The sequence below is a fragment of the Arachis ipaensis genome, chromosome B05, assembly GCF_000816755.2.
Source record: "Arachis ipaensis cultivar K30076 chromosome B05, Araip1.1, whole genome shotgun sequence".
In the NCBI taxonomy this organism is placed as follows: domain Eukaryota; kingdom Viridiplantae; phylum Streptophyta; class Magnoliopsida; order Fabales; family Fabaceae; genus Arachis; species Arachis ipaensis.
Genome location: NC_029789.2, coordinates 17,264,404 through 17,275,472, shown reverse-complemented (window position 1 = coordinate 17,275,472; position 11,069 = coordinate 17,264,404). Strand labels below are relative to the sequence as shown.

The 11,069-nt window shown below is 42.9% G+C and overlaps 2 protein-coding genes across 2 annotated transcripts in view; both read left to right on the top strand.

The window, feature by feature from the left end:
* LOC107640271 lies at positions 2,836–4,111 on the top strand. The gene is made up of 4 exons (XM_016343809.1): positions 2,836–3,334; positions 3,413–3,474; positions 3,620–3,877; positions 3,920–4,111. The coding sequence occupies exons 1-4, from the start codon at positions 2,836–2,838 to the stop codon at positions 4,109–4,111; spliced, it is 1,011 nt and encodes a 336-aa protein (XP_016199295.1).
* The window catches only part of LOC107643157 (cytochrome c), a 15,404-nt gene continuing 9,327 nt past the window's right edge, over positions 4,993–11,069 (top strand). Inside the window, exons 1-2 of the mRNA XM_016346731.2 lie at positions 4,993–5,000; positions 10,854–10,856. The gene's annotated coding sequence lies outside the window, so the exon portion shown is untranslated. The remainder of the gene's footprint in view (positions 5,001–10,853; positions 10,857–11,069) is intronic.

The window sequence follows — 11,069 nt, the reverse complement described above, 5'->3', positions numbered from 1 at the left end:
TTTTTGTTTTTGTGTTTTACTAGAAGCAAATAGATATTTTCTTTCGATTCAGATTTTACGGTTTGTATTGGATATACCTTTTCTTTTTCTTTTAAAGTTTCAAAAGCTTATCCTAATACTATAAATAAACCAGACACTCCAATCTTGCAACATAAATATAAAGCATGAGGTAAGATCAATTCTAAAACCATGTCTCATAATATAATTTTATATGAAGAATAGTAGCAACAAATATGAACTCCTATAACCACTTAGACACCATGTCAGCAAACAAATTAACCAAATAATTAAATCTGTTTAGTAGAAACTAAGAAAAATTGTTAACTTTTTATTGGATAAAACAGAGACCAAAGTTTGGTAAACAAGATAAACAGAACAGATAGTAACCCACTTTTTATCATCACTCACCGAGTACAGATTTCAGTAAAAGCAACAACAATAAAAATTCTGCAGAAAAATTTCTATCAAACTCATCTTTTTAATTAGGCACAAACTAGCAACAACAATCAGAGACAATAATTTTAATCAAATTTGTCTTCCTAATTAAGCACAAACTAGTAACAACCCTCAGAGACAAATTAGATATCAAACTCATCTTCTTAATTAAGAAGAGACCAGTAACAACAATCAAGACAAATTAAATTTGATATACTATGGCAATATAATGATTTCTGAATTTAACTAATCTAACTAATCAATTAAAAATATTTGAAAATCAAATTCTAACCTCCGAAGAAGACATTGTTCAGGTGCTTTTTGCAGGAGAGGGCTCGGTGACCAGAGTGCTGCTCGACGACTGGAGTGCTGCTCCGCTTAGGGTTTCTTGCCACGACTTAGGGTTTGTTGCGACGGTTTATGACTGGACGACGACGTGGACTCAGGACTACACGAAGACGCGAACTGGACGATGCTGCTGGCTACACGACTTATAACTGGATGACGGCGTGGACTCAGGACTACACGAGGGCACGAACTGCACGATGCTTCTGGATACACGATGGTGCTGCTCTTTGCTACGCCTGCGAGCCTGCAACGGAGATGAATGGATGACTTGCGAGTTGCGATGACTTCGAGCGACGATGGAGGAGTTCCTTGATAGTGGACGATGCTCTCTGGCTCTTTGGCTCTCTCAGGCTCTCATTCTCTCAGGCATGGCCGCATTGAGGAGGAAGAATGATGATGGAAGTGGGCTGTGGCCTGTGGGTGTCTGGGTGAGTGGGTATCTGTGTGAGGAGTGAGGACTGAGGGTGAGTGGGTGACTGCACGAGCGAAAGGAAAAAAGAGTAAGGGTATTCAGATTTAGGGTTTTATACCTAGGTTAAATCAGTAAGGGTAAATCAGTAAAAAGAACTAATATACAGCATCTTTTTCGGTTCGATTCGGTTCGGTTTCTACCAAACCAACCGAAAACCGAACCGAACCGATCAATTTAATTCGAAAAAAACAAAAAAAATGATTTTTTCAGTTTTTCAATCGGTTGTTGTAATTTTCAGTTCGGTTTTGCGGTATTTTTCGGTCCAATTCGGTAACTTATACCCCTAATCCGAAGTTCCTCACTTCTACTCCTATTCCTCTTTCTTGCATATATTTCATAATTGTGAGTTTTTTGGCACTTAGTTGTGGCAAAAAAGTTGGGTTAGGTGAAGTTGAGGTTATGGAAGGTATTACAAATTTGCGAGTATATTATAACGGTGAGATTATACCAAACACACACGAAGGAGTGATTTTTGTTTGTGAATGTATTCCATACACCATACGTTTTGTAGAGTTGCAAAATGGTCTTTGTGATAACATACAAAGTCACATTTCGAAAATAGTGAGCAACATTTTATACAAGAATCATGTACAAGTATTTGGTGGGCTGATACAGTTTCAAATAATGTCCATCACTGATGATGCAAGTATGCAGTAGATGTTCTGTATTTATCAACAAACTCGATTTCACGTGCCGATGATAGAGTTGTACATTGAGTTTGAATAACATATGGGGCTGGACGCGGTTGGCGAGGAAGTCAATGTTGATGAGCTTGGGGATATAGATACGGAAGAAGATAACAACGACGGTGAAGAGGAGTTCGAAGCCAACTATGAAGTCGATGACGAAAACGATGACGAAGACCTAGCAGGCAATCCGGCGTTGCAAAATGAAGCGGATGCGATTGTAAGCCAGCACCCCTTTAGTGTTCCGTCTTTTATGCGGATTCTGGATCTTGAAGCCATGCATGCCTTGGAATTTCCTGAATATGCGAATATGGGTATATTATGGTTTTTAATTAAAGTTACCACTACCATTTATTTTATTTGCCTTGTCCGACTAATGGTGGTTCGCATGTCGTAGGTGAAGGCAATGTTGCGACAGAAGTTGGTGAGTTTAGTGTTGGAATGGAATTTGGTTCTATAGTTGATGATATCTGCAATCAAAAGCTACACTATCTCTAGAGGAGTTGATTACTCTGTGTATGAGTCTGAGCCGCAGGCATTCTATGCAAAATGAAGGGTTATGGTGCAGGGTGCGATTGGCTTATCCGATCTAGCTTGATTCGGAAGAAAGGTTGTCGGGAGATCAGGAGATACAATGGCAAACATATGTGCACCATGGGAACGATTTCACAAGATCATGCCAAGTTGGACTCGGACACAATTGCACATGCTATTAGACCGTTGGTTGAAGCAGACTCATCGATAAAGGTGAAGTCTATTATTGCAAAAGTTCAGTCTAGGTTCAACTACACTGTTAGTTACCACAAAGCTTGGTTGGAAAAGCAGAAATCTGTCGCAAAAATTTTCGGTGATTGGGAAGTTTCTTGACAGACTCTGCCAGTATGGTTGAAAGCAATGACTGCGAAGATGCCAATGTCTCGTGTTCAAATAAAAACGCTCCCCGTTTATCGTGAGAGTGAGGAGGTTCAAGGTGTAAGAGTTCTCCATCATGTTTTTTGGAACTTCTATCTGTGTATTGTAGTATTTAGACACTGTAAGCCATTGGTGCAGGTTGATGGCACACACCTGTACGAAAAATATAAAGGTGCACTTTTAGTTACGGTTGCACAAGATGGGAACCAAAACATTGTGCCTATTGCATTTGCGATAGTCGAGGGTGAGATGGCAAACATGTGGGAGTTTTTCCTAACCAATTTGTGGAGATATGTTGTTACTATTGATGGCGTGGGCATTATTTCTGACCGCCATAACTCCATTGACGCAGTAATAGCTCGCAGTAACGGTGCATGGTCACCACCAAGAGCGTGTCACATGTTCTGCATCAGGCACATCGGGTCCAACTTCTTAAGGAGGTTCAAGGCTCCGTGTTTGCATAAACTCGTGGTTAACACAGGTATTTGAATTCGCTGTTATGGTTCTATTCATAGTAATTTTGTGGCATCTACTTATGATTACATGGTTCGTTCTACAGGCTATTTTAGAATAGAACAGGAGTACAACAAAAACTACCAAAGGCTTAAAGAGCAGGGTGAGGCATATACTCAATGGTGCGATGAGATCGGTGTTTAGAGATGGGTGTTGGCATTCGACGCGGGTCATCGTTGGGGACATATGATGACAAACTTGGTAGATTCTCTCCTGAAGGGTGCACGCAACTTCCTGTGACTTCCATTGTTAGGTCTACTTTCTATCGGCTAAACGAATTGTTCCTGTGACTGCCGTTGTTAGGTATACTTTCTATCGGCTGAATGAATTGTTTACTCAGAAGAGCGCCGATGCTCATGAGCGTGTCCGCAACGGATTCACATATTCAGAATTTGCCACCAAAAGAGTTGATGAAAGTTTTCGACGTGCAGGAAACATTGTCGTCAATCGGTTCGACATGCGCAATGAGATGTTTGAGGTTCGCAAAATGCAAGATGGTTCCATTTACACTGTTAACCTTGCACAATGACACTGGGATTGTGATCATTTCCAGGTCGAGCGACTCTCATGTCGCCACGTTCTTGCATGTTGCACTAACCAGCATCTTGATTGGCAAGTATATGTGCATGACATGTACAAGATATCTGAAATTTGCAAGATCTACAGAGACGAGTTTGTTCCGATGGGTGACCCATCTATGTGGGCTAGATATGAAGGAGCGAAGATGATCGCAATTGGACATTGAAGCGTGCGACAAAAGGAAGACCGAAGTCAACCCGCTACTTGAATGAGATGGATTCGCGGGATATGCATGGTCCTCAACCGGTGTACTATATGTGGACGGGAGGGACATAGCTGTAGCCGATGTCCTCAGTGCGCAGGTCTAAGCTCTGCCTCAGATCAATAGTGGTTGAGCATTTTACGTGTTTATGCATTTTAAAGTAGTCAGTAACTTTTTATGATCTATTTAACTTTTTATATAACTTTTTGTGTAAATGCATTACCTATTTTAATCTAGTGTAAGCTTGTTATGTACTTGCGCAGTTTATTTATGTATGTGTAAACACTGAATAATAAATACGAATTTAGATAAAAAGTGCAACAGGTTAAACTCAAACAGAAAAATACGAGAACAAAGCTACATATACAACACTGAATACGAGATACAACACCGAATACAAAGCTAAACTCAAATAGTATAAGATAAACTGCAACATGCTACTTCCTCGGCGCCTTCTTCGAATACTGAGATGGGGTGTATTTATCTGGGGGTGCAGTCTGTGTCCATAAATTATATGGATGACCCTAAGACATATCGGCATCCAGACCACTGCCAACGTCAGAAGCATCGACATCTGGCATGTTGGCACCGCCAGGGTCGTACAAATCGGAACCACTCATGTCCGGAGCACTCGCTCCACCATAATCATACTCGTACTGAAGGTCATGTCCCACAAATCCCTCTTCCTGCTGCGGGTATTCATTCAAATCGAACAACTCGCTACGGGATGGTGCGGAAGGACAAGGAGAGTCTACATGACCTGGCGATCAATCCATCGAGAAGTCACTGGCATGACCTGATATGGCGTGATGACCAACAGACTGCTAAGAAGCAGCATGCCTTTTCTGCTCTGGTAACGGAAATAGATAATATGCGTCTCTCAAGACTTGAGACAAACTGATGCCATCAATTCCAGCCAACGGATTGAACTGACCATCAGCTGAAATTACCATCTGTGGTATGTAGGATTCTACTGGCTAATGTGGTTATAGTTCTGGTATGTATGGTTGTTGTTTTTCATATGCCGGCTACTGCTACTGCTTCTTATATATTGGAAATTGTTGCCGTTGGCTGTAAGCCGGTGCCTAAAATTAATGGGCATGTGCCGGCTCTTGAAATTGCTGCTTATATGCCGGCACCTGATACTGATGCTCATATCCTGGCATCTGAAATTGATGCTCATATGATTAAAGATGATCCAAATATTCAATAATGCGTTCTTGAGATAACGTAAAATTACAAACCATTTTTTTTAAATAATTTTACTACTTACTCACTTAAATTACTCCCTCTTCTTCTTACTATTCTTCTTTCTCCTTTCCTTGCAATCAAAAACCTCAAACCTTCCCTCTCTTACAACACAAATTCTGACTCGCTTAAACTAAATCCTTACAACTAAAATCCTCAAAAAACCACGAACTCTCATGTTATACAAAATCTCACTTGCGTTCTGCTTTTTAAAGACCTTCTTCGGCCATCTCCCCGAATACATGTTGAACATGCAGCGTAACTCCTACTAATCGCAATCTCTGATTTGTTTTTTTTTTTTTGAAAGCAAATAGCTCAACACAATAGCAGTGGAGCACCAGAAGTTACCCAAGTCTAAAAAAAAAAACAAACCTAAAAAGTAAAAACAATACCGGCTCAACCTGTCCTTTGTATTCACTCTTCCTATTAGAACAAACCAAACAAACAGCTCCACTCTAGGTGGAACCAACCCCTTCCAAATAGTCCTGGTGAAGCTGTAGCTAGTTATCTCCTCTGGGATCAGTTCCTCCTGCATCACCTGCACAAATGAATTAGTTGTAAAAATGCCTCACCTATCATATTTCCACACCACTCTGTCCTCTCTGTTGTTAAGTAATTTCACAGGTCTCAAAGACTCATGCAAAGCACTCAGAAGTTCCATCTCCCATTGGAAGAGCTCTCTCCTCCATTGGAAATTCCAAATCCACTCAAACCCATCCCAAAAACCACACTCCCCTATAACAGATCCAACTTGGTTTGAAACAGAGAAGAGCCTTGGAAAACGATCCTTTAGAGATCCACCAACCAACCATACATCCTCCCAAAAACGAGTTCGACGTCCGTCACCAACCTCTATAGACATTTGGAAGAGCTCTCTCCTCCATTGGAAATTCCAAATCCACTCAAACCCATCCCAAAAACCACACTCCCCTATAACAGATCCAACTTGGTTTGAAACAGAGAAGAGCCTCGGAAAACGATCCTTTAGAGATCCACCAACCAACCATACATCCTCCCAAAAACGAGTCCGACGTCCGTCACCAACCTCCATAGACAGGCCTGCGACCATCTTATCCCTTAAATGTTGGTTCCTAATTTGTAGCTGGCAAATATCCTTCCATGGTCCACCTCTAGCAGGCAGTTCTTGTGTCGATAGTGGCTCATTGGGATTCAGATTATGACAAGAACATACGACCTTTTTCCACAGTGGACACTCTTCCTTTGCAAATCGCCACCACCATTTGAACAACAGCGCTGTGTTCCGAACCATAGCATCCCCAACTCCCAAGCCACCTAATTTCTTCGGCGCCTGTACCACTTCCCACTTTACTAATGCCATACCCGTTCTACCTTCTTCAAGCACCAATCTCATCCCAGCATCTCTTAATGAAGGTCATGTTGTATCCGTCACACCCTGGCGCCTTGGAGGATTCACAGTCCCACACAGCTTCCCTGATCTCCTCTGCCGATGGCATCACTTCTAAAGCCGATGCATCTTCCTCACCTATTTGAACCACCAATCCATCTCTGAATCCCAGAATATGAGAGTCTTCCTGATAGTACAAATCCTTGTAAAAGTCTCTGATAGCCACCTTAATTCTTGCCTGATTTCGAACCAGCCTGCCATTGATAACCAAAGTATCGATTCTATTGTTCCTTCTTCTTGCTGAAGCTATATTGTGAAAGTACCTTGTATTTCTGTCCATATCCTTCACGTGGCGAGACCGCGACATCTGCTTCCAATGCACTTCTTTCCTCGCATACCATCTCTCACAGCACTTAACCAACGCCTTTCTTCTAGCCTCTAGAGTTCCATCATGAACTCCATTGCTGACCATATCATCAATCTTATTGATCTCCTCCTCAAACTTTGTAATCTTCTTGTCCATCTCACCGAAATTTGCCTTATGCCATCTTCCCAGAGGTTCAGTTAGCGCCTTCAATTTATCTGTGAACTGTAGCTCTCCCAAGCCTCTCCATTCCTCCCTCACCATCCTGAGAAAACCCTCATGTGTAAACCATGAATCAAGGCTTCGAAACGGCCTCGGACCTCCTCCTAGCTTCCTACCCTCCACTATTAACGGGCAGTGATCTGACAAACCCCTTGGTCCACCTCGCAAATGTGCCTCTGGGAACTCTTCCAACCACTCCACACTAACCAGAACTCTATCTATGCGACTGCAGGATTGCCCTCTAAACCATGTAAACTTCCGGTCAGTGAGCGGTAGATCCACTAAGTTCATATCCTGTATCCAAAACTTGAAATCTTCCGCAGACCGTGTCAACCCAGTCCCATCTTTCCGTTCCTCTACATGTACTATTTCATTAAAGTCTCCCATAAAACAGCACGGAACCTGACAAAGCCCCGCTATAAAGCTCAGCTCCTCCCAAACATGAATCTTCTCATCTCTATCATGTGCACCATAAACCAAGACAAACGCACAGTTGAAACTATTTTTTAAAATCACTCCTTCAGCACACAACCACCTCTCTCTCTGGTAGCAGTTATTTACTTTAAACACCTCCTCATCCCACATTAACAAAAGTCCACCAGACGCTCCATCAGAGCCTACATATTCCCAGCCTGGACTACCTTGTCCCCATATACATGTAACATCAAACCTCGTCAAAATCTGCCTTTTAGTTTCAATCAAACCTAACATTTGTATCCTATGTTTATTTCTTAGGTCCTTTACCATTCTCTTCTTCCCATCTCCCCTCAACCCCCTAACATTCCATGAACTGAAAATCATTATAAAGATTTTTTTTACACACCTGTTTTGCATGTTTGGGTCTGCACCGTCTCATTTTCGCTTTCTGCTTTGCTATTTTCCGTTTGCGAGCTATTTCTTCATTCTGTGCTTGTAAGATTTCCATAATGTCATCTTCTTCATTGTATAATATTGCCCCTGATTCGTGTGCCAGCTCCCAAGTCTTTCTATTTTCTGCCAGTTGCTCCTCCACCTCTGTTTGTTGGTTGTCGTTTGCTTCAGCTGCATCCGCATCAATCCCCCTTTCCTCTTGGCCTGGTTCATTCTGTTCTATGCCGTCCTCCGTATGGTTGCATAGCACCCTTCTGGTTTGTACACGACACTGATGTCTTCCTGAGCTTCGTTCACCCCAAGTATCATTTCTTGGTCTGACATTCTGGTTCCCGTGCCTCCCCTTTATACCGCAAGCCAGACTCGCGCCTCCTTCCTTGCAGTTCTCAGGTAGTTTGTGACACGGTTCTCCCCCTGCTTCCTCATGAACCGCGCCACCACACAAGCCACGGTCGATCGCCGCTGAGTGTGTCTCTTCCCTTTCGCCGTCCTCAAACCCCACGTCTTCATCATTACCAGCCCTGACCGCCGCTGAACAGAGCTCTTCCCCGTCGCCAACGTCACTCCCCTCATCTGCAATAGCACCCGCCTCGCTGTTTTGAAACCGGCCATCTCAATCGCACACCCTCCGCCCTCCCAGCCTTGCATCGAGTCCAGCTCCTCCGCCGCCCTCCTCGTCGATCTCTCCCTGCCTTCTAGCGACAAGGAATTTTCCATGGGCGCCGCGGCTTTCTCTCGTGGATTCCAGGGCTTCAGAAACGTGACCCGTTACCCCCACGGATGGCCGACCCGCATGCCCTCCCACTTGCCGCTGACTCGAACCCGTCCACACATGGAGTGATGGGCCCAACCCATCTTGCCTGGCCCCATCCTGTTCTGAATTGTTTAAAGCCCAATTATTTCCTGAACGTGCCTTTATTTGTTTTGCATAGGAATAGTTCTTTCTCAGCCCAATTAGATCACAAGTTACCGTTTTTTCCGAACCTTCCTCATAGAGCAAAACGGCTCTTCCCCCCAAATCAAGCATATCATAATTGTCCTTAGTTAATGCCAGATACGTTCCAATTTCCCTCCGATCACGATACGCCCAGTCATTACTCCATTCATTCAAAATTGTGTCTGTAATTACCTTCCTGCCCTTGTCTTCTTCCTCACTCCGTGAAACCCACAACAATCGCTCTTCATCCTGTAGCCCTACTTGCAATGGCCCTGCTTCAAGGTTCTGCATTAATTCCACACCGACACTGTTACTCTTGCTATCAGAGCTCTTTTGTGCAGTTGTTTTTTCATCCTCTAGTTTTCCGGTGCAAAGCAGATTACATGCCTCATGCCCAACCTCTCTCACCAGAACATTAAAGCCTTCTGTACCAACTGTTACATGAACCCGTTCTTGAATCACATCCATTATGCAAGTGTCAATCTGTACTCGACCTACAGTGAAAGAGCTACATATTTCTGTTTCTCTGGCACATCCAACGACTTCACCCCATTGGCCTCCTATTGTTTTAGAAGTGTTAACTGACCAAGCGTGCAACGGGACCCCAAAGCATTCCAGTCATACCCGTCGAGTTTCACTATGTTCCGACTCCTCCCATCGCCACACTCTATGAAACAACTGTAAGAGGCTATTCATGTTAAAGGTGTAAGCGTCATCGGCATGGCTGACACTGTCAAAAGTCAGCAGTGCTTTGTACGCGCCCATCTCCCGCACCTGAACTACATTAGGCACATTCTTGGCGATCATTTCCTTTAAAGAAGCAAGGTTAATGGCTTTGGTCGTACCCCCGACGAGGCTTCTCTGTAGCCATTCCAGATTCTCTGTTGCCACTGCTACTTTCACTTTTTTTGTACATCCATTTCCATGGGGGTCCTTGTCAATTTCCTGCTGCCGTACCTCGTTCCCAGGAGCCTCAGGGCCATGCTGATCAACTTTCCTACGTGGCTGCCATGTAGCTATTTGTGACTTGTCCCCCTCCGCCCGTCTATTACTTAAAGTTGCTGATCCCGACGTTCTTCTGTATTTAGCTTCTTCCACAAATACTATCTTCCCTCTCAGTCTCTGGTGATTCATTTCTGCTACAGCCTTCAAAGCTCCTCCTCTCGTTGTGTACCGCACGAAAGCAATCATGTATACAATTCCATTTTTTTGTTTCCGTGATAAATATATATCATTGATGCGTCCCGTCCAGTTGAACAAATGGAATAATTCTCTCTTGGATATGTCATTTGGCAGATTACTCACAAAAACAGAGAAAGATTCATTTTTCAGTCGCCGATACTCTTCTCGATTCCAAACCCTTGGATCCTTGTCAAGTTCTCTACGCTTACCCCTCCCTCTGTTTCCCACTCCCACTTTCTCCCTGAGTTTCACTATGTTCCGACTCTCTCTCTCTCTGATTTGTATTTATCACTTGTTAAACACAATCTGTTTTAAGCCGTTTAAAATAGTCAAATAATCAGTTATTGTCTACATGCAAGAGACATATAAGACACCTTTAAGTTGCTACTCTCGTCGTGTCAAACACAGCTTGCGTTTTGTATTACGTTTTGTAATTGCTTTTTTTTTCTTATGCAAAACGTGATCTGCATTTTGCAAGTCTCTACATATTTTGAGTTTACATATATGAATAAGACAGTATGTATTAATATTGTTGAATAACGCTCTCCTTTACTCCGTATCTAAATTAATTTCTGGAAAAAGAAGGGAAGGTTCTCAACTTTGTTTGTTTTCACGCGTCAGACTTAGAGAAAACATGAACATTATATTTTTAGCCAAGTGTCAATGTCCTACAGCATGGGGTTTACTATTTGGTTGCCCATCTTTATAATAATAAAAAAAATCGGTAAAATTT

Coding starts and splice junctions, on each gene's coding strand:
- LOC107640271 (XM_016343809.1), top strand. CDS start 2,836: ATGACTGCGAAGATGCCAATGTCTCGTGTTCAAATAAAAACGCTCCCC. Junction 3,335..3,412: donor TAAACTCGTGGTTAACACAG/GTATTTGAATTC, acceptor TTCGTTCTACAG/GCTATTTTAGAATAGAACAG. Junction 3,475..3,619: donor GGCTTAAAGAGCAGGGTGAG/GCATATACTCAA, acceptor TTCCATTGTTAG/GTCTACTTTCTATCGGCTAA.